Source organism: Platalea leucorodia (assembly GCF_965183815.1).
Source record: "Platalea leucorodia genome assembly, chromosome: 6".
Lineage (NCBI taxonomy): Eukaryota > Metazoa > Chordata > Aves > Pelecaniformes > Threskiornithidae > Platalea > Platalea leucorodia.
In genome coordinates, this window is record NC_138828.1 from 80,172,830 (window position 1) to 80,196,105 (window position 23,276).

The 23,276-nt window shown below is 42.0% G+C and overlaps 1 protein-coding gene across 5 annotated transcripts in view; it reads left to right on the forward strand.

Moving 5' to 3' along the window:
• KDM3A (lysine demethylase 3A) overlaps positions 1-21,767 on the forward strand; it is a 33,295-nt gene extending 11,528 nt beyond the window's left edge. For 3 of the 5 annotated variants that reach the window (XM_082316474.1, XM_082316473.1, XM_082316475.1), the window contains 17 exons: positions 212-363; positions 2,464-3,035; positions 4,334-4,535; positions 6,896-7,110; positions 10,139-10,291; positions 10,514-10,609; positions 10,954-11,081; positions 13,091-13,277; positions 13,759-13,928; positions 14,716-14,952; positions 15,373-15,544; positions 17,284-17,374; positions 17,952-18,082; positions 18,852-18,971; positions 19,060-19,199; positions 20,729-20,905; positions 20,988-21,547. In XM_082316474.1, the coding sequence (XP_082172600.1) occupies positions 212-363; positions 2,464-3,035; positions 4,334-4,535; positions 6,896-7,110; positions 10,139-10,291; positions 10,514-10,609; positions 10,954-11,081; positions 13,091-13,277; positions 13,759-13,928; positions 14,716-14,952; positions 15,373-15,544; positions 17,284-17,374; positions 17,952-18,082; positions 18,852-18,971; positions 19,060-19,199; positions 20,729-20,905; positions 20,988-21,299 (3,255 nt within the window). In that variant the 3' untranslated portion in view covers positions 21,300-21,547. Of the gene's footprint in view, positions 1-211; positions 364-2,463; positions 3,036-4,333; positions 4,536-6,895; positions 7,111-10,138; positions 10,292-10,513; positions 10,610-10,953; positions 11,082-13,090; positions 13,278-13,758; positions 13,929-14,715; positions 14,953-15,372; positions 15,545-17,283; positions 17,375-17,951; positions 18,083-18,851; positions 18,972-19,059; positions 19,200-20,728; positions 20,906-20,987; positions 21,552-21,631 lie in introns of those variants that run through there. The other 2 variants (XM_082316477.1, XM_082316476.1) reach the window with 2 other exon arrangements.
• Positions 21,768-23,276: the final 1,509 nt, after the last annotated feature.

Below are 23,276 nucleotides of genomic sequence, written 5' to 3' on the forward strand. Positions count from 1 at the left end.
TTAACATGAACAGTGTTTCATGGAACCTGTAAGGCTTAAAAGGACACTCTAAGGTTCTTCCATCTTACAGACTGAGTGCAGAATGGTCTTCAACGAGCTTTATTAAACACGGTGGGAAGGGCATTAATGTATTTTCCTTTTTAAGCTGAACCCTGCAAAGCAATGTTTCTGTTACCCTGAATTTTCCTAACTGTTAAAATCTCCCTTACAGGTTTCTCCCAGTCAGGGACATGTGCAGTCAGTACCAACAGTGTTGGGTGAGGCATTGCTAGGATGTACTCCTGCTAATAAAGACCAAAGGCATCCAGGCCTGCCCCTGCCAGCGAACTCACCACCCAATCTTGGTGCAGAAACTCCTCAGGGGTAAGGAATCAGTTTATACTTATGCAGACTTTTCCTCCAAAAATAACTCTAGTTCTTAGCAAAACAAACTTGGAGATCATTTTAAAGAACTGTAGTAACTAGTCTTCTGTAATATTGGCATAGAACAGTGTTAGACTTAATTGTCCTGGATACATAATGTGCTTGCTTATGCCATATTTTTCTTTTCTATAGAATCATAGAATGGTTGGGGTTGGAAGGGACCTTTAAAGGCCATCTGGTCCAACCCCCTGTAATGAGCAGGGACATCTTCAACTCGATCAGGTTGCTCAGAGCCCTGTCCAACCTGACCTTGAAGGTTTCCAGGGATGGGGCATCTACCACCTCTCTGGGCGACCTGTGCCAGTGTTTCACCACCCTCATTGTAAACAATTTCTTCCTTACGTCTAGTCTGAAGCTACCCTCTTTTAGTCTAAAACCATTACCCCTTCTATGGGACAGACTTTTTAGCAGGGCCTGTTGCAAATCTTTCTTATAAGCCCCCTTTAAGTACTGAAAGGCCGCAATAAGGCCTCCCCACAGCCTTCTCTTCTCCAGGCTGAACAACCCCAGCTCTCTCAGCCTTTCCTCACAGCAGAGGTGCTCCAGCCCTCTGATCATTTTTGTGTCCCTCCTCTGGCCCCGCTCCAACAGCTCCATGTCCTTCCTGTGCTGAGGACCCCAGAGCTGGAGGCAGGGCTCCAGGTGGGGTCTCACCAGAGCAGAGCAGAGGGGCAGAATCCCCTCCCTCGCCCTGCTGGCCACGCTGCTTTTGATGCAGCCCAGGATACGGTTGGCCTTCTGGGCTGTGAGTGCATGTTGCCGACATTATCTTTGAGGTAGTTGCCCTTCAGTGTCACAAGCCAATGTTACCGCCTCATTGTACCCATCTGTAAACTGATCGGTTATGCGTAGGTGTGGTGCCTACTTTTTGTCAAACGCATTCCTCCCCTGCCTGCAAGAAAAAGAGGACACATTCAGGCAGGTGTTCTGTACACTAGCTTCTTGCAGATGAAGTACAGGTCCTCAATTGTATTTCTGTTGAACACCAGTGTCTTTAAACTTCTAGCCTCTGTAGGAGGCTAGAAAATGTCCACCTGGGTGTAAAACCTTCCAGTACAGAGTTTTCCACTCCAAACTTTCCTTGAACAAATTTGAGCTGATACTGCGTTCTGATTATAAACCTAGCTCTAGAAGTCATGTTGTCAACGCATTTTTCAATCAGATAAATGTCTCCAAAATACAAACTTCTACATCAGCTGTGACAGGAGGAAGGGCAGTCAGGGACCTGAGATGAAGAGGGTGTGTTCTATTCAATTCTCTGACCATAGCAAGTATGGGAATTCTATTGTACCATGTTACTGTTTTCCTGACTGTAATCACAGCTCCTTCCTAACTTGCATAATTTGAAGGTTAGCATATTGTGTTTGTGGCCCCAATTCTGTCATAAAAATGAACATACATGGTAGAAATAGTGTGACAGGAAAACCCAAATTTTGTGTTTTAGCTTTAAAATAATATAGTTTTTTTTCCCCACTTAGTTTTGTGTATATATCTCAAAAGATGAATGTAGAAAAGACTACTTTTTTCATTTAAGCTTTTTGTGGGGGAGTGGTTTTACTGCCTCCAACAATTGACTTGTAGTGCCATCCAGAAGTTCCTTGAGCATTAGAAGCTTCTCACACAGACATGCAAGTGAAATGCATTTGGTTGTACAGCTGTTGCACGGAGAAAATAAGAAAGTAACTGTTCAATTGTGAGAGAAGGTAGTAGAGTAGCTACAGTATCTAAATTTGTATGTGCCTACATGTGCATACGGCTTTATCATTCTGTCCAACTCTTAAAAAAAATCAAAACAAAAAAAACCACAAACACCAAACCAAAACAAAAAACTCCCACAAAAAAACAACAAAAAAACCTCCTCAAAACCACAAGGCTGTCTAACCTCATACAAAATCTAAAACATTGGAACATCAGAATTCAAAGTACATGATTAAATTTCTTCTTTCAAGCTTTAAATGTGACTGGATGAGCAGCTGATGCCCTGATTCATTTGCCCTCATTCGTTTTCTTTGTCTAACTATTGCATGTCGTGTGTTTCAGCACATGTAGACGAAGCTTACCGGAAACTCATCCTTCTTGTCTTAATACTGGAATTAAACCATTGAAGGAAGATCTGACGGCCTTTCCTAAAGTGGGGTTTATATCTAAAGAACAAACGCAAAATCTTAATGATCAAAATGGTAAATATACCTCTTTGACAACCTTGAGATCTTCATCTTTGACTGGTTCAGCTAATGAAAAAGGAACCAACCTGAAAAATACAAATGAACCTCTTATGAAGCCCACAACAAACTTTCCAAAAGAGTGCATTTCTGTAAAACAGTTGCAACATCTTAACTCTTCCATAGCAATACCCAGAGTCAGTAGCACTGTTGAACTGCAGCGGACTTTAGATTGTAGACCCTCAACCTCAGATGCTCATCTTCTCTCTTTTACTGAGTCTGGAGTTAAATCACAAAGCAATTGCAATAGCCAGAACAGCCACAAAGGAAACAAGATTGATGAATTTATGGACATGGAATTTTTTATTAGAAGAAATTCAAATGAGATTCTTTATGACAGAAATGAAAATGAAAGCTTTTGGACTGGAAGTGCCAAGATCCAGGATAATAGTAAGTATTTTTAAAACTTTGTCACTTAAAAGTCCTTTTATTTCCTGTGTAACTACATACGTGTAGGTCCTTTGTAACGTACACAAAATTAGTAACTTAAATTGTGTGAGTGAATCTGGAATTTGAGTCATTTCTGGGTTCTTTTATGAGGGGAATGCAATAAACTTGGGAAGGATGTCCTTTCCTGATGAAAGAAAAGGGCTAATCATTAATTTCTAGAAATAAGTTATTACAAAATGCATGCAAGAACAGAATGGCAAAACGGGTTACAAAACCAAGGTTCTGTTTGGAATACAAATGCTGATGGCATAATGAGACTGCTTTTTTGTTTGTTTTTTTTTTTTTTTTTTTTTTTTAGCAATGGTCCTAAATTTTGTAAGCATGGTGAGAGATGGAAGTTGTTCTCAAAGCTTTGTTCAAGAGGGGCTTTCGTTTAATAACTGTTCGGAAACAAAACAAACAACCTAACCAACCAAAACAAAAAAAAAAATTAAAACCCACCCAACCCCAAAACAAAGCATGTTGTTTCTGTGTCTTCTGTGGCCCTGTTCCACTTTGTGAGCTCTCAAAGTTTTCCACATGGGACAGAATGGGAAAGGCTGTAGTTGTTTAAGGAGCTGGACTCTGGTGTTATGTGCTGTGCTGCGCATCAGGTGGCACAGCTGATCATTCAGGGTTCTGGGAATCTCCCTACACACCCGCCTCTTCTTTCTTTCCAATCTCATGTTGCTCGATCTTGGATTACCATGAGCTATTCCATAATTAACACGGGTACACAGCCAGCCAAGCACTCACTGTTGTGCCCTGCTAGGCCTCCCCCACGGTGTGGGAGGAAGAGAGATGTTTGGCATCTGTTATAGTAAGATGCTGAAAGCTGTTGCATCGTGAAGGGTGAAAACAGGACTAAGAAATGGCCAGGTTGTACTTGTGCCTTTGTTACTTGTGAAGCGCGATCGCTTCATGCCCTGGTCTACTCGGTGCTCAGGTACTCCAGCCCTGATGGCTGAAGAACTTTCACTAAAAGCAGACAGACTTTCAAAATATTCCTCTGTGGAGGAGCAAAAGGAGCTGTTAAACATGGGTCCACAGACTGGCTCCAGCGGAACTGTAGCTTGAGAAAATTTCTGCTGACCCGAAAAGAGTTTTCTGCCAACTGCAAGTATTTTAGCATAACTTTGTTTCAATGTAATATGAAACTGATAGGAAAAGCTGACATGGATCTTGCACTAAAATACACTTGCTTGCACCTTTATATGAGAAACCAAAGCTTGTCTAATCTACGCTACTCTTCCCTGCAGTAATTGTTCGCAAGTCAATTTTAGCAGATGCTTCTAAAGTGAAGAAGCTGCAGCAAAGTGGGGAAGCATTTGTACAGGATGGTTCCTGCAATAATATCGCACCTCACTTGCATAAATGCAGGGAATGCCGTTTGGACAGTTATCGGAAGAACAAAGAGCAAAGAGACTCCACCGTCTTTTGTCGATTCTTTCACTTTAGAAGGTAAGAACAATTTTGACTCTAATAGACCTTGATATTCTTTAAATGTGAATAACATGCCCCGCATCCGAGTTGGGTGTATGACCTTTTTTCTTTTCTGAAAAGGGGGCTGTTGAGTGCTCACTGTTAGCTATAACATGGATCTCCTTCATCTCCCAGGACAGATGAAAAAAGAGGTATTTGGTCAAAGTGGTCTCATTTAGGTCTCTGGTTCAAAACTGCTAGATGTCAGTGTGTGGCTGTTAAGCGATAAGGCTAATATACCTAACTAATGAGAGGTTGCTTGTGGTTTTTTTAGCCCTTAGAAATTTTTTAACTGCTTCATTTGAGTAGAAAATATTTTGGCAGGACTTTGAGCTCTTTATTTTGCTATTCTGGGCTGGGTGCCAATGGGATAACATGAGTTTAGTTTGAGTGCTACAGCTCAGTAGTACTGGAGATACTAGTGAGAGGGTAGATTCCATGCGCGTCTCCTGAAGTTTAGTGTCCGTCTGGACACGTGAAATGTTAGACACATATCCACAGCTGTGGAAGAGTTGCAGTAAGTGGCCAGGGGCTTTCTGCTGGAGTCATGGAATAGTGATGGGCAAAACAATAATGCACATTGTGTGGCTCCATTCTTTTTGTTCCATCTTATACTTGAGAGTTTGTGCCACTTCTTTAAGCTTGCCGTAGAAACATTTAATCGGTACGCTCACTGGGTTTCAGGAGGGCAGATGGGGAGGGTCAGCAAGGCAACTTTTAAGGAAAACCTGGTGACTGTGGAGTGGTGGTTGCTTTTCCAAACCTGATCTGCAGCTTCAAATCCATTATACCCCCACCCACAGCCCCCAGAGCCTTGGGTTGAACAGTCAAGGTCTTTTGATGTTTTATCTCTTAAGACACCTAAGGAACCCTTTCAAAAAGAGTGTTAAACTGTTACTTGAAGCCAATCTGTAAGCCCAGGGTGGATGTTGTCAAACTGCAGTGTCTGGCTGTTTTTTAACATGTCCTTTCCCTTGTTTTCAAGTTCTGTAAATTTTTTCCATGAACTGTTTGATCTCATGTCCAGATGTTGTTGCATGCTTCTTTTTATTTCCCCTCCCCACCCATTTGAACTGTGAGGCATGGACTGTGTTTTATGGGAAGAAGGTAATGCTTGTGATGTTAGAGAGGAAAAGCAAAAATAATCTTACCACAAGTGAGATGGGAAGCTTACTTATTCTCAGTTTTCCTTTTGATTTTCAGAGGAATTACTTTCTTTTGAGTCTCTAGGTAGAATAAAAAGAAGCTATAGGCCTGAAGAACTTTTCAAGAGAGAAAACTGAAAGTAGAAGGGTTACAAAGATCATGGAAAAAAATACTTTTCCACTCTTTCTTTTGTTTCTTGAAGTTTATTCTTCCACTGCAACACTGTCCCCCTTGCATGTTTTGTAGCTAAAGGTTTTAAAAAGAAAATGAAGATGTGTTGCTAATCTGTTATTTAACCTCAGATCAGAGATTTTACTATAGTAAATCTAGGGATAATCTGACATTAATTGAAACGTTCAAAAAACGTGTGAGACCAGAGTAACAACAGACTGCTAACTCATCTTCTCAGGGTAAAATCCAGACTTGCAGTGCACTTCAAAGCAGTTGAATTCTTCAGTTTAGAACTTGAAGCTGATGGAACTCTCTCTTTTTATTGAATGTGAAATCTGTGAAGTCTGAAGATGGCATTTGTCTGGTGATATCAGTTGCCAGCACGTGTTTTCTTGCCACACTTAACACTATAGGGAGCACATGTTGTTATCAGAAGTCAAGTTCCCTCTACAGCATTCAGTAAAAAGGTTCCTGAAAACATGAGCAGAACTCTTGATGTTTTTTGTTTAATAAACTACTAATAATACAGATCTTTCCACCTACTCAGAATCACTCAAGAATATCTTAATCAAATTTTGCTGGTTTTTTTTTGGCAGCTGCTTCCAAATTAATTGTTACTGAAATATATTGTATTTTCAAGGTGTTCTAATGTCTTTTGTGAGTTGTACATAGTTCTAGATTAAATTCTTACTGTTACCTCCTCTAGATGTGATCCTTAATGCCAATGCATTTTAAAAATTACGTTAACCTGATTTGGTTTTGTGAATAAAAAAACTTCAGGAAATCTGCCTTACTATAAAAAAAATGTGTTGAGGATTTTTTTTTTAAACAAGCAGTACATTAAGCATGCTTAATGCTAATGACAAGTATGTTTACCCATGTCTGTTGCAACCATTAAGTATTAAGTTCACTGACATACAGTATACATGTTTACAGTTCAGGCATTGACTCATTGGAATGAATGTAAATTAATAAAACATTTGAGATGATGGGTTTTTCTGCTTTCACCCCTCTTTTCACAGGTTGCAGTTCAATAAGCATGGAATACTGCGTGAGGAAGGCTTCTTAACTCCAAATAAATATGACCCTGAGGCTATTAGTTTATGGCTACCTTTATCAAAAAATGTTGTGGGTCTAGATCTTGACACAGCGAAGTATATCCTAGCCAACATTGGAGATCATTTTTGTCAGCTAGTGATATCTGAAAAGGAAGTTATGTCTACGATCGAGCCACACAGTAAGATCAATTTGTATTAAAATAATTTGTATTTTAAAAACTTTTTATGTGAAACTTTTTAAGCTTCTGACCTGTGTGAAAATATATTGCATGCATTCGGAAATGCCATATAAGACTTCAGTGTTTCCCCCTCCTCTCAGAAAGAGGTAATGGTTAAGATCCAGTGTGAACTGGTGTCAACAACTTTGCTCACAGGCAGGGGGAAAGGAAAAGGTAATTCTACCCTTCTTTATGTCAGAAGACTTCTTTCAATTTATCAAATTACTTTTCCTGTTGCAGAGAGTGTAATTCTGTTATGAAACAAAGTGTAAAAAAAATTAAATAAAACAGCAGGCAGCTGACAGCAATCTATTCTTAGCATGTAAACGAAATAAAGCTTTCATTTTGACTGCACAGATTTTGTTGGATTGCTTTGGTCCTATTTTGTTGTTCTTGCATAATGGACCTAATGCTGCCTGTCAAGTCAGTAAAGAAATCTTTTTTCCTCCACCTGAAACTTTCCAGTAGGACTGTTTCAAGTGATTCTGTGCACAGCCCTACTGGGAATGGACCAGAGAGGTGCTATTGATGGGGTAACTGTAGAGCCTCATCAGTGTGGAGAGGGCAACCCTTGCGTCCTCGCACACAGGTTTTTGGCCACATCAGAACCTTTTTGGAACAAACAGGAGCGGACAGGTGGGGAAGGTTGTGATCTTGCATAGTCACTTCTCAGAGTAGAATGACTCTTAAAACCATGTTTGTTTTTTTGGATTATAACTACATGACTGAGGTGCAGTACAGTTTAGAAGACTGCATTTGGGTAGTATTGATAGTATATAAATATCAGTTTACCAGTCACTCCAAGGTTTTGAATAGAAGGAAAAAAACTGAACAGGCTTGAATGCCCTTCAAAATGGGAGGGAAGACTTGAGATATTTCAGAAATGCTTGCTGTGGGGTCTTACCCTGGACTACTTGGAATCAGCAAGCTCTGCTCTTCGCTTGAACTGGAACATATTCAGGCCTATGGAGCCCAAGTATCGATAGCTGGAGTGAGAGGTACAGGCTGGAACACTGAAACACTTTGAGAAGCATGACATTTTGGGTGGAATTAATGAAACAAAGGGGAGGTCTGGTATTTCTTAATAACAAAGGATGCCTCTGTTAGCACACCTACCAGAAACATCCTCTGCTTACAAAAAGAGACACATGTGAGTTCTGGAATTGGGTTGAAAGGAGCAAAATGTCATGAATTCCTCTTTGATTGTTTATTGCCCTGGCTGGTGAGAGTAAGGGAACTCAATTTCCTTAAAATGGAGGATATTTTTAATGCCCTGGGTAGGAAAGAAGTAATTTACAGTCTAGATACTCATTCTTCTTTGAACAGTTCAGTGAAAGAGTGCTCACTCAGTTGGCACAAGAAAAAGGTAGATTCTTCTGCCACCATGATTTGAAGTTACGGTAAACTTTTCTTGGCAGAGTTCAGCTGAAATGATACCTTTTCATAAAAATTCTGTCTCTAACAAACTGACCTTTTCCAAAATGTCAAAATATTTAGTTCAGATATTACTTTTTAGGGGATCATTTATGTTTGAATATTTTTGCACTGCACAGTATGTCTCAGGGTCAGCCCTTTTCTCTTTTACCAGTGAGTTACCAGACTGGTAGGTAGAGCCACAAGGCAAACAAGTGTGAGGGACAGAATTATTTGGGAGAGCTTCCTTAAGGAGAGTTTCTTAAAGGATTAGTAGAAAAGCACAAGTGAAATTATCCCTGTGTAGTAAAAGATTGACCAGTGTAGAAAGAACAGCTTGTTAGGTCACATCGCTCCTTGGCCACCAGGTGCCAAAAGGAAACCTACAGAAAGAAGAGGGGGGGTCAAACTACAGAGAGGAAACAAAAGAATAGGAGGAGTAGAAAAGGACAAAATTCAGAAAACTGAAATATGAAATGATATGCAAAAGATAAGAAAACCCCCCTTCATCTTGTTTTGGGGAAACTGGAGGTTTGGCCTAGAAAATGGTAAATATAGTGCATGTTTTTAAAAGGCAGAGAAGAATGGAACTGGTGATATTTAGACCTCTGTCTCCTGGAAGAATTTTGAAGCAAGTAATCAAAAAATTTTTACCCTCCTACTTAAGAACAAATTGTGCCAAGCTATTCTAGTTTTGTTCCATACATAGTTAATGGGCATTATACAGAAGAAGAGCAACAGATGTCTTGGATCCTGGTGTGTTTTTTTAGCATACGTTAGGACATGGTCTCTCATATCTTGCTTTTAAAATTAAGAAATGTTGTGGGCAGAAAAGTTTCAGAGAAGTTACAAGTGTGGAAGGAGGTAGGAGGAGGCAGATGTGTGCAGTTTTCTAGCTGGCAATGTAATGAAATCAAGATCAGTCTTAACTAATCTGTACCTAATGCAGCCCTGGAAAGGCTTGCAGTTTTGGAAGATACTGTCCACCTTTGGGATGGTTTTAGTGAACTAAAGTGACCTGGGGTGAGGAAAGGTGGAACGTAATGGGTACGTGAGAAACCTGAACAGTAGCGGCCGGTTCTTCAGAGAACAACTGAGCAGGTGATCATTCTGAGAAGGTCTGATGCCCACCTATAAACGTGCAGAAGCACCTACTAAAAGGAAAAGAACTACTTGCCCACTATGCTATTGAATAGACGACAAGGACAAGCTGGTTGTGGCAAGCTGAATGTTAAGCTTAGCTTGCTAGTAGTTATTTAATTTTTTCTAGAGTGGCTGTGGAATTTCCACTTAGGAGAGTGTCAGCAGTGTGCATGTTAGCTTGGGCAAATACATGTCAGGAGTAAGAGATGTAGTTGGCGCTGCACAGGAGAAAGCAAAATGCTCTTGGTTGCTTAGACTCTGTTCTGGACCTGCTTTCCTGAACCTGTAACAGCAAAGGCTTTGTTTTGGAGTTCCAATACAAAAACAAGTCTGAGTCTTACATCACTGAAGTATTTTAATGTAGCTCTATTTAACATGCAAATATTTTGTTTTGTTTAAACTAACACTTGCACTAATCTGTCAATTACCACAGGACAGGTAGCCTGGAAGCGTGCAGTTCGTGGAGTTCGAGAAATGTGTGATGTCTGTGACACCACAATCTTCAACCTTCATTGGGTCTGCTCGAAGTGCGGCTTCGGCGTGTGTGTGGATTGTTACAGGATGAAGAAAAAAAGCTTACATGAAGGTGAGAACGCGTATTGCTGCTTTAAACAAAGGGGGAGAGGGGAAAGCAAACCTGTATTTGGAAGTCAATAACAACCTTAAACAATAAGACCATAAGCTTTCCCAACAAAAAGAACGTGCTGTAAGCCTGTGGTTTGGTATATCGATAATAGTAAAATATGTAACTTTCCAGAGGAGGATGAAAGATGCGCTAACAAAACAATTTAATGGTTTTGTTTTACAGACGATGACTCGGATACTTTCTCCTGGTTTAAATGTGTGAAGGGGCAGGTACACGAACCAGAGAATCTAATGCCTACACAAATAATTCCCGGAAAAGGTATTTCAAATATTTGATTGGGATGAAAAAACGCTGTGGGCTTTTGCTGTCTTTGGTATGTTGTTGATACCGTACTGAGTGAGGTGTTTTGGTTTTTTTTTTTTCAGTAATAAAGTTAGTGAAAGCTTAATATTTATTGTCTAAAGACTGGAACAGCCTGTGTACTTAGTACTACTTTATTATTTTTGATCTTTACAAAGGCATAGCAAAACTTATTGTTTAATGATGAACTGTGTTTGTGTGCTGTTGTTTACCTGCATAGCATACACAATTTCTTAAAAAGTCTTACTGAATGCTGGATGTTCTAATTACATGTGAGCTCACTAATGACTCTCTTCCTTCAGCTCTCTATGATGTTGGTGATATTGTTCACTCCGTAAGAACAAAATGGGGAATAAAGGCAAATTGTCCTTGTGCAAATAAGCAGTTCAAGGCACTATCGAAGCCAACTCTAAAGGAGGAATCAAAACAGGTATTGCTACTGTCTCGCACTATGCCTGTGTAGTATAGGTTCGTTTCAGTCCACTACCTATATTTGAAGCCAATGGTCATTCGCTTTGTACTATGCCAATCCTGACCGCTGCTGCTAACCCCACCATGCAGGTTTTTGTTCAGAATTTGTATTCAGCATTCATCTTTCTGATTCGGTTCTTTTTTAAGTTTTGGGGAAAATCTCATTGTGTCCTTTTGACACGCTGATGCCTCAGTAAGTGACCTATCCTTGAAAAATGCTCAGTGAGGATATTTTAGAGCAAAACTAGGATTAGATTGAGAGAACCCTTAAGAGAAGAGTCTTAAGAACAGGGTAGTGGGAATGGTTGTGAAGCGTAGGCGATCCCTTAGGTCCTGGAGACGTAATACATGCAGCATCTAAAAGAATAAGTAGGGAGGAAGAGCACTGGAATTCATAAAAGAACTAAACATCGATAAAATTGTGAGGGCTAGAGCAGTATGGGGAAGCACTGATTTCTCTAGGAATCCTGGTAGAAAGTTTGCTGCTCATTATATTAAAAAACAAAGAACAAACAAAACCCTACCATATGTTTGTTTGTAAATGGATGTAGTATTTTTTTGCTTTTGAAAATAGAACACTAATGGCTTAGTTTTGCAGCATCTTGCAAGAAACCAGCTGAATTAAGTAATTTTAATTTTGTTGTATGCTTATTCGTAAGCTTATTTTGAGAATAAATGTGCTATCTTAAGTGTAAGAAACAGACTGAACTTGATTTTGGTGTTGGTAATCAATAGAAGAGATGCAAAATACTGTGAAGTGTGAAAAGTGAGGAGGATGATTACGTGATTCAAAAGTTAGCCTATGACTGACCTAGCTTCAGTCTTCTGTTTCTTGAGATTTCCTCTGTGACCCTGGACAAACAGCTGCATTGAAATTTATCTATACCTCTCTTTCTGTAAAATTAGGTACTGCACTGGTGGTGTGAGGATAAGCTCATTAAAGTTTGAAGCGTTTTATATTATAGAATCATAGAAATCTTTGGGATGGAAGGGACCTTTAAAGGCCATCTGGTCCAACCCCCCTGCAATGGGCAGAGACATCTACAACTGGATCAGGTTGCTCAGAGCCCCGTCCAACCTGACCTTAAAGGTTTCCAGGGATGAGGCATCGACAGCCTGTCTGTACTCTTATTCAGCCTGTACTGAAAGGCCACTATAAGGTCTCCCCAGAGCCTTCTCTTCTCCAGGCTGAACAACCCCAACTCTCAGCCTTTCCTTATGTCCTGTTCAGAATCCTTACCAAGCATCAGCAGTCATTAAGAGATGAAATAAAGAATGTAGCAAGAGGCAGACACAGGTGCAGAATAATTTCTTGACTGGAAGGTATTTGAGCAGAGATAAGAAATGTAGCCAGTCATGCAGGAATCCCAGGCCAAAGCAGTAGTTCTGGTTAGTCTGTTGCCTAGAATCTCCAAACAAGCAGATACATCAATTGCATAGGAGAGGAACAGGAGTCCTGTGCTTGGATTGCGCTGGCCAGGCCGGTGCTGCACTCATATGCAGGTGTCTTTTAGACCTGGCAGGTGAGTGGGCTGTTGCTGCCTTCTTAAGATAAAAGTTTAGGAGCGCAACGTATTCGTTTTAGTCTGCTGAACTAGACCTCCAGCTTAGCCCTGGTCTGAATATCAGCTATCGCCTAGAATCGCGAGAGTGCTGCTATTAAAACTGCGTTTGGTTCCCAAAGCTGTCCCAGAAAATGCATCTGGGAAACTCGGCTTTCTGTGCTTGTCTTGAGGGGTGATGGGCTCTGTTGCCTGCTCCTAAAGCTGGGAGATCCCGAATCCTGCTGGATCGTCATCTCTGGCTGATACTGACATGCAATGCTGACCTCTTGTGGAGATCAGATATTTTTTGAAGGGCCAAACCATGTTTTTGGTAAAAGCATTAATTTGGACGTGTTACTGCTTGCTTCCCCTTTCTGAGTAGAGCGTGTTTGTGTCTAATCAAGTTCTCGTGTTGTTTTTTCAGAACTTGGTACCCGGAGAGAGGACCAGCCTTCAACATAACAGTTTTGTCCTCAGCCCACAAGTCACTACACACGATCCTCCTCTAAAGGCAGCAATTGGAAGTAAACAAACTGCTTCAGTAAATACTTCTCCTTCATTAAGTTGGTTATCAAATCTAACAAGTGGAAACGTGAATAAAGAAAACAAAGGTATGTGCAGAACCAGTGAAGAGTAAACCCCTTGTGGCTGTGTGTCAGAAGAATATAGATCAAACCCAGCAATATCTTGCGTTGAGAACGATATAATCTGCCTGCTGGGATGGGCGGTCAGTGCCTGTACTGCAGAACTGGGCCATAGCAATGACTTGGAGGAAAACCTGGCAGGGTTAGTGTATTCTTGTTTGAAAACTGGATTAACATCTCCTTGATGCAAGTACTCTTGAAAATTCAATTTGAGAATATGTTTATTTTAGAATGTGTGATTTTTAAAAACTTTGGAGTATTGAAGAAAGTTAAGTGAAAGGGGTATTTCATCTGCAAGCATTGAGAGGAGATATATATATTTATGTACATACACACATGTATGCATATAGGAGTATCTTGTTGTCTTAAAAAAATCTAAAGCATATACTTCTCATGGTTCAGAGGATAATCCCTGCTTCCTTCTCAGACGTGTTTTTCTTCATTTCAGAGAAACTCCTCGTACCTATTTCAAAGAATGAAAATAAACCTCTTCAGACACTCCCTAGTTTAGCTAAGCCTGCCGCAGCCCTGCAGACATTCAACAGTGCAATATTAACACCTGTGAGCAACAATAACACAGGTTTCTTGCGGAATCTGTTGAACTCTTCTGGAGGAAAGGTATATGAAAAATTTTGTTTTACAGGTTTGAGTTGATACCAGGCTTAGACTACTGTTCTAAACCTGTGAACAACTGCCACAGACATTTGTCACCGTAGGTAAAATTCTGTCTTCATTTGGGAAAAGGACTTAATTCAGTGTCTACGTTGCAGTGCTCCAGTTAGTGCTTTCTAGAGGAGTAGCTTAGTGGTACTATCAGCAAGTCTTGCTTGGTGAGGGATTGGGAACCAAGCAATAAAGCAGATGAATGTACTTCAGCTACTGTCTGGCAGGCGCATTAATTGGCATGTCCATTAGGCTCAAAAAAGAAGCGTCGAGGAACTTACAGATGGAGGGAAAAACATTCCGTGGTGGGTGACTGTCTATCTCATGCCTCGTTTGCAGATTGGTTCGCTTCAAATGTTCCTGGGCTTTGTTTGCTCTTACAGCTATGACTTCAAAATGGTGGGGTAAAATATTGGCCTTGAGAATTCCTTGATGAAACTGCATTTCTGTTCTTTGATATAAAGCACGTCCTGTTCCGTGCTGCATTTCATGGTTTTCTGCAGCGTTGCTGAAATGTAAATGAGAGCAGAACTTCTTATGCCAGAATGCTGTAGACAAAGTGTCAGAAATGGCATTGGCATTTAATGATGGTGAGTTTCTAGACAGCAAAGTTCTGCAGATTTTTGTTTCTCTGCATGATTCTGAGCTCAAGTGAAAAATTTTGAAAGTAGCAAGTATCTTCTTTAAAGTCTGCAGGACACGGCAACAGAAAAGTGCACCAACTTTTTTTTTTTTTAATCAGACAGACAATGGACTCAAGACTACACCCAAAATCCTTGATGACATTTTTGCTTCCCTGGTACAAAACAGAACCATTACAGACTTGCCTAAGAAACCTCAAGGATTGACTATAAAGCCTACGATAATGGGCTTTGATACGCCTCACTACTGGTTATGTGATAACCGCTTGCTGTGTCTTCAAGATCCCAACAATGAAAGTAACTGGAATGTCTTCAGGGAGTGCTGGAAGCAGGGACAGGTATTTTAAGTTTTTCTGCTTTTTCCATTTTCAGTTCATGTGCTTTGCCCTTTAACTGAAGTGCAGGAACAAACTTACTGCAATGATAAGCAATGCTAAACCTTCATAAAATGTACTGCATGAACACTGAGAGATCCTCAGATAAAAGGATGTATATTTTACTATTTGAATTCAGTTTCTAAAGTCACTGCTGAACTTATGGCTCTGTATAAAAAGCTGCCTCATAGCTTGAAATAAAGACTGATCAAATGCACGGCATAATTCTGGTAAGGCAGGCTGAGCATTTATTTTGGAAAATACAGTGTTCGCAAAGTGCCTGTGTCTAAATATTCAGTATATTTTATGCACTACCCTATCCTGTTTGGAATTAGAATTTTTGGTGTTTAATAATTCTTCAGAATACATTATTATTCTTCGTAGCCTGTAATGGTGTCAGGAGTGCATCACAAATTAAACGCAGACCTCTGGAGACCGGAGTCCTTTAGGAAGGAATTTGGCCAGCAGGAAGTAGATCTGGTTAACTGCAGGACCAACGAAATCATCACTGGAGCTACCGTAGGGGATTTCTGGGATGGATTTGAAGATATTTCAAGTAAGTAGTGTGAATTTTTGTTCCAATACGTAAAATATTCAGCAGCGATAATCTTTCCCTAGCACGAATTTGTCATCCTTCAGCAGCATAAAAGATGTTCCAGGCTTTTTCTTCACCCTGGGCAGCGTGTCTGCAATGTATTCTCACCACGTATGCTTGCGGGATGGTGGACTGGATAGAAACTGTCAGCCCTGTGGAGGACTCTCCTTCAGGAATACGTTTGGCTGCCTTTAGTCTTTTGGGGAAGCAGTCTGAGAAAGTTTGGGATCTTCCTAGCAAGTAGGTTCACCTGTCAGCTTTTTTGCCCAGTTGAGTGAAACATAAAAGAGCATGTGCAGGGTTGGTGCCCACAAGGTAATTGGGTTCTGCTGTTTTAACTTTAACTCGGTCACAACAACCCCATGCAATGCTACAGGCTGGGGGAGGAGTGGCTGGAGAGCTGCCTGGTGGGAAAGGACCTGGGGGTGTTGGTTGACAGCCGCTGAACATGAGCCAGCAGTGTGCTCAGGTGGCCAAGAGGGCCACTGGCATCCTGGCCTGTATAAGGAATAGCGTGGCCAGCAGGACCAGGGAGGTGATGGTGCCCCTGTACTCGGCACTGGTGAGGCCGCACCTCGAATCCTGTGTTCAGTTTTGGGCCCCTCACTCCAAGAAGGACATGGAGGTGCTGGAGCGTGGCCAGAGAAGGGCAACGAAGCTGGTGAAGGGTCTGGAGCACAAGTCTTAGGAGGAGCGGCTGAGGGAGCTGGGGTTGTTTAGTCTGGAGAAGAGGAGGCTGAGGGGAGACCTTATTGCTCTCTACAGCTACCTGAAGGGAGGTTGTAGTGAGGTTGGGGTTGGTCTCTTCTCCCTAGTAATGAGTGATAGAACGAGAGGAAATGGCCTCAAGCCGTGCCAGGGGAGGTTTAGGTTGGATATTAGGAAAAACTTCTTCACCGAGAGGGTGGTCAAGCATTGGAACAGGCTCTGGCACAGGCTGCTCAGGGAAGTGGTTGAGTCTCCATCCCTGGAGGTATTTAAAGAATGGATAGATGTGGTGCTCGAGGACATGGTATAGATGGACTTGGCAGTGCTGGGTTAACGGTTGGACTTGATGATCTTAAGGGTCTTTTCCAACCTTGACGATTCTATGATTCTATGATTCTAAACTTTCAGGTGCCTTTTGCTCCTAAGGAACTAAAATTGGGTTTAGGGGAGGCGAGCATGAGGTTTGGCATTGTTCTTACTTCTAGGTGAAAACAAACTTTTTCCAGGAGAATTAATACTTGCTAGGGCATCTGGAGTTCCACTTCATCTGTTTGTGTGATGTAAACGTACGGAATTTGGTACGTGGGGCAAGAAGAGTGGGAGCTGGAAGGCTCACTTACACTTTTCTTTTCTGTTACTTGATCTTTGAAAAGATTTGCCTTTATCATCAGCTGCCCTAGCCTCAAACCCAAAACAGTTGCCCGAGCTAAACTGTAGGAAGGGCTTGGGCAGGGGAGCTGGTAAAGGCTACTTGTCCAGTCTGAAATCTCCTGTCGAACAGGTTTGTCGTGGCAGTAATGCCCAACTGTGGTGTCAGATGAACTTGTATGTCTTTGGTTCGACATAAATAGTTGTGGAATGAACATGATTTTAAACTAAGATAGGGATTTCTTTGTCTTGATTCTTTGGATTTTGAGTTGTACAGTTGTACACAACTTATTGTTGAGTTTTTAATAGTTTGAAAACTAAGGCTTGTTAATATTTGGCAATAGGTCGCCTGAGAACAGAAGAAGGAGAGCCAATGGTGTTGAAGCTTAAAGACTGGCCACCAGGAGAAGACTTCAGAGATATGATGCCTTCTCGGTATGAATTTCCAAAGAGACCGTCCCTCATTTGTGTGGTACACCCCCAAAATAATGGGATGTAGGAGTACTGTTACGTTTTGACACCTGCTTCAGCTTTGAGAAGCAGTTGGTCACATGTGAACCATTCTGTGTCTGAGATGCCTGACATAGCTGGAAATGCTAAACAAGTTTTATGATTAAATTTGTATGTAGTTCATCCTATTTATTGCCAAGTAGAGTGAGTACCTAAAATTGCTAATGATTGGTTAAACTCTGGAAGCTTCCTAAAAGCCTGAGTCATTTTGAAATCTAAAGTTCAGTTGAAGCTTATTTTTTTTTTGCCAAACCTTTTTAAGTATTCTGACTTACTCTATTTGATATTAGCTGACATGATTGCACAAGGAAATAGCATTACTCCAGAGCAGTTAAACTTCTTTATCTGCTGTATTCCTGCATCTTGCTTGTTTTGTTCCTTTTTGTGGTACCCAGTAAACCCCCTGGGGGAAGGGGTACAGTTTCTTGACTGGAGAAAGCAGTCTATTTTAGTCTGCTTTTTTTATCAGTTCCTAACATTAAATTGTGCTGTGTTACTTTAGGTTTGATGACTTGATGAAAAATATTCCATTGCCAGAATACACTAGGAGAGGCGGCAAGCTCAACCTTGCCTCTCGACTTCCCAACTATTTTGTGCGACCAGATTTGGGCCCGAAGATGTACAACGCGTACGGTGAGGAATTTTTCACTCTAAAGTTCACATTGACCATGCATTCAAACTAAAATCTACTGTAAATTAAATGAATCCTTGCTGTTGTAGACAATTAATCCCATTGATCTGAAAACCTAATTTTGGGTCACTTCTAGGTATTAACGATGTCCACAGCATTATAGGATTTTATTAAACGTTTTTTTTGTCCAGGTGGTTTCAAGCCAATATTTATTCCCAGTCTTCCAATCAGCTTGCTCCACATGTGCGTACACAGCCTCTCTTTCCTGTAGCTGGCCACATGTATTTGCTGTTCTGCGACGTCTGGCTGTATCACTTTTGTTACACTGACACTTTTTGGGCTGTATCATTTAGTTTTTAATCTCTTCTCGAGCAGTTCTTTCCATGGCTAGTTCATCTGCTGTCACTCAAAAGGCATTTAAAACTAAGCATGATCATGGCTACTAAATACTGTAGCAGCTGCCTTTTAGAGTGAAAAAGAGACCGTCTCTGAGAATGCTTTATTCTAAACTGCTATAGAGACCCTCTTCTAGCAGGACTTAAACATGACTTTTTTATATCATACAGGCTAGGCATAGATACGGATCGATGTGTCACTTGGGGAGACGGAAACGAGATGGGGCAAGGGCCTGGATATAAAGTATATCGCTGTACTGGAATCTTTTGCTGATAAAAGCTCTCCGGTCTTTTCAGATAGTGCTGCTGAGGGTGGCATAAGGTTTGTTTTTGTCTTACTAATGTACCTGCTACTTTTCTTTTTTTTTTCTCCCAGGCTTAATAACACCAGAGGACAGAAAATACGGCACAACAAACCTCCATTTAGACGTGTCTGATGCAGCCAACGTTATGGTTTACGTGGGTATCCCCAAAGGCCAGGCTGATCAAGAAGAAGGTAAAGTCTGTCTTGTGTTCTGGGGGGGCTCTTTCTGTGGTGGGAGGGAAGGTCCTTCACTGTAACTGCTTGCGTTTACTCTCACCAGAAGTGCTTAAAACCATACAAGATGGTGATTCTGATGAACTGACAATTAAACGTTTTACTGAAAGTCGAGAAAAACCTGGAGCTCTGTGGCACATTTATGCTGCTAAAGATACAGAGAAGATCCGGGAATTCCTTAAAAAGGTAAGCCGTTATATCTTAAAAAACCTGATCTTCTGTCTGCGTAGGCTTGCAGATGTGTATCCTTGGACTTTTCTCCTCCTTTCTATCCCAGTTGTTCTGGAAACAAACGTACTTGAGTTGTATCCGAGACAAAACTTCTCGTGTGCCGTGAATCTTGTAGGATCTGAGGAGGGTAGGCAGTTGAAGCTTGAAGTTACCCTGTGTGTAGATGCGCTGCTTTTGCCCACGCTTCTTACAGCACGAGTGATGATGTCACGTGATGAACCAAAAAAATCGCTGGTTTAGATTTAAGCAAAAACACAGTTTAATCTTAAATTAGATCCTTCTCAAAAGCATGCACGTGCGATGCTCTTGGGAAATGTCAGAGCAATACGTGGTCCGTAAAGTTCTTCCTTGTTCTCTCCCTTTTCCTACCTTTCCCCCCCCCCCCATACCTTTATGAGGTTTGGATTAAGGGAAAAGCATGAGGTATTTTGGGTGATGTTTTCATGGGAGTTAAAGGTTTAGTAGAGATGTGATACTACATCCAAAAGGGCTTGTTTCAGTATTTAAATTCACCACAAATGGTCCAGAGTTCTTGGTGGTCTTAACTCTGGAACTTCTTTGGTGCTCTAAAAGCGAAAGAGCTCTCATACGTTGATGTTTAAAAGGATAAATGGGATGATCTGAACAACTGTTGGCCTTGTCAGCCTGACTGCTCTCTTGGGCGGAAGCTTAGAGAGGCTACAGCAGGTTTGTTTAGCATTAACAGCGAACAAATCTTATACTTGATAAAACACAATACTGAATTTGATGAGCGTTGGCATTTTGAGTTTTGAAATCTGTGTCTCACAGACCACTTCTTGGTCCCTTGTAGCACACGTGCCTGCAGGTGCGAGGCTTGCAGCAGCTTGTCTTGGAGTAGAACCAAGCTGTTTATCTCCTCCCAAAGGAGTTTTCAGGCTACAGTCCTGGGTGCCAATGATTGCCGCAGCAAACTGGATTTACACTAGCACTTTTTCAGAAATTCTGTCCCCACAGCTCTCAAATTGCTCTCCTAAACTGCTCGTTGTGCCTCCCAGCCTCCTTTCTCCCGAAAATCTAGTTAGCATCCTGTTTTGGTCAGTGAGCACACGGACTAGTGCTGGCCTCAGGGCAGGCACCCGCTGAATTCCACACTCGGTCGTTTCTCCCAGTTCCAGGCTATAGTCTGTGAGAGTATTGATCCCGTACGTGCCAGTGGTTCCCACTGGGAGCCCGCGTCAGTCACTTAACCCTTCTCTTTCCTCTTACTGTGAACTGGGTTTACTTGCCTTTCCTATCTCCCCGTTTGCAATGCGCCTGGGAAGCAAGAGGGCCTGAGAAATGACGAAGCCTTGACAGACGCGGGACAGAATAAGCATCCAGACCTCTCACTGTGTAACTCTTACACCTGAACGCGTGGTGCAAGTCACGCTATCCGGCATGCCTGCGTACGGCGCACCACAGGTACCTCGGACCGTCCGGTGCGACGGGTCTGTTGTAATACCTGTCGTCTTGTGACTTTCCAGGTTGCGGAAGAACAAGGTCAAGAAAACCCTGTAGATCACGATCCCATTCATGATCAGAGTTGGTACTTGGACCGATCGCTAAGAAAACGCCTTCATCAAGAGTATGGAGTTCAAGGCTGGGCTATTGTACAGTTTCTAGGAGATGTAGTTTTCATTCCAGCGGGAGCTCCGCACCAGGCAAGGGCCAGGGCACTGGGACAGCCTGACCGCTTGGGCAGACTCGTTGAGCACGTGGCTAACGCTTCTTTGTTCTCTCTAGGTTCATAATTTGTACAGTTGTATTAAAGTTGCAGAAGACTTTGTATCCCCAGAGCATGTCAAACATTGCTTCTGGCTCACTCAGGAATTTAGATATCTGTCGCATACGCATACGAACCATGAAGATAAACTGCAGGTAACTTTACCAGTGCTCAAGGTGACCCCCGCCCCTCCTGATACTTTCAAAAAAACCCGCCAAAACCCAACAACCAACCCTCGCCAAACCCGTAAGGGGTGTGTCCACGCAACCCAAGTTGCTTTCATGATCAGATTAGCTGTAATGCTTTGGATCTCAAAGAGGAATTCCCATTGAATTTTGAATAGTTACAGTTTTTTAGTAGTCTTGAAGAAGCCTTCTGAAGCGTTTCTGTCTTCCATTCCTTTTGTTTTCCCTCTAGCTGAGCTTGCAGTGCTCTCCTCAAGCTACAGGGTTTCAGTTTCTGTCCCGTTAGAATTTGAACCTTATTTCCACGCGATTGAAGCGAAGCTCGTGCAGAGGAGCGCGTTTAAACGGAAAGGGGAGCCGCGCGGGGTGTGGGGCAGCGGGCAAGCCGTGCGAGTGTGGTGTGTGTGTCGGGGCCTTCCAGCCTGACCCCGGCCGTGCTGTTTCCTTGGAAAACGCAACGCCTTTCCTTCTCCTCCCAGGTGAAGAACGTCATATACCACGCTGTTAAAGATGCAGTCGGGATACTGAGAGCGAATGAATCCAGCCTTAGCAGACCGTGAAGTAGAAAGCCTTAACCACACACTATGAAACAGAAGCGTTGGCAGCTGTTTTAACTCCTCAGTCAGGACCTCTGTGGACTTTGAGATTCTATGAATGTTACCTCATCTTCCTTCAGCAGTACCAGAGGGTCGTGGTACTATGTTCTGTGTATTCTTCCAATGTTTACAAACCTGATATGTATATGTAGTAATATGTATGGACTGTGGCATACTGTGAATGCTCAGTTGCAACAGAACTTTATATGGAGTTGCTCTCCAAACTGTACAAAATACCTCCTATAGAACTGTCGGAAACTATTCCAAATTACTCATTTGAAAAATATTATTCAAGACATTGTAAAGCTCCAATTTTTAAAATTTATTTTGGGGTGGGAGGAGGGACGGAGTCGCCCGATGTAATAACCAATTTACATAAAGATAAGAATGCAGTTCTGGAATTTCACATTAACATAGAACTAGCATTTAAAGGTAGCTTTAAGCTATTGTATAGTAACATAGAGATGGGGGTTAACCATCTTTAGGTAAATGTATTTAAATTTCTAAATGTTAAAAGAAACTTTTAATCAAATGTCTTCTGTTTGAAACTGCTCTTTAATTTGAACGGATGTTTGATTCTCTGGTTTTTAACACTGAATGGTCTACATAAAATTCTTCTATTTCAGATATTGTTCCTTGCCTGGCTTCTTCAATTGACTCTTTAAAATGTAATTCATTTGATGCGGCGCTTTGAAACGCAGAAGAAAATTGCGTAGCGTAGACTGTTGATACTGCGTGTGAAGGTCTCGGAAGGCTTAGGGTACTGACGTTAGTGACAGACCTGGTCAGAGCTTTTTTTTTTGGTTCACCAAAACGCGGCTTAGCTCAGCTACTGCTTCTCGGCCAACGCCAGTGCCGTGGTCTGCAGCAAACGAGTTTGGCAGCTTCAGCCTTCCATGGCGCACAGGTGGCTCCAAAACGAGTTAGAGAAAGACTGAAAACATTGTAATGTGTGAAACAGCAGAGGGGTCAGGAGCGGGAGAGTGCATCTCCCATCTGACAAGGGAAGCTGCGATGCAACGCCCCTTTCCGTTGGCAGGGTCCGGGATAGCTGGGGGGGAGCCGGCAGTCTCTCTTCTGAACTTCAGGCAGCACATGGACAAACTCTGGGCAAGTTCCCCTCCCTGTGGCGCTTCACCTGCTACTCAGGATCACATCAGCTGCTGAGAGTCTGCCTCAGGTGGCGGTATTTTATTCACAGAAACTTCCTCCCACCCACCCCTCGGTGTCTGAAGGGAGCTGAGCCTGCACAGACTTGCAGGGAGTAGGAGCCTCGAGTTTTGGAGTAAAGTGGGATGGTAAAAGGTTTGTCTGCGGTGAATAGGTGCGTCTGCTTCCTTCCTCTCCAAACGGAGACAAAAGCAGGCACCCAGAACAACTGAAGCAGCGAAACAAAACCATCGGTGTGTGCCAGTAAATAGAGTGGCTTGTTTTGAGTCGCTGCAGCTGGCTTTAGTTCTGAAGAAGAGCGATAAACCCTTGAGTTGGCGTTTCGTGCTGGAACCAGTTACGTATCCTTAAAGGCAAG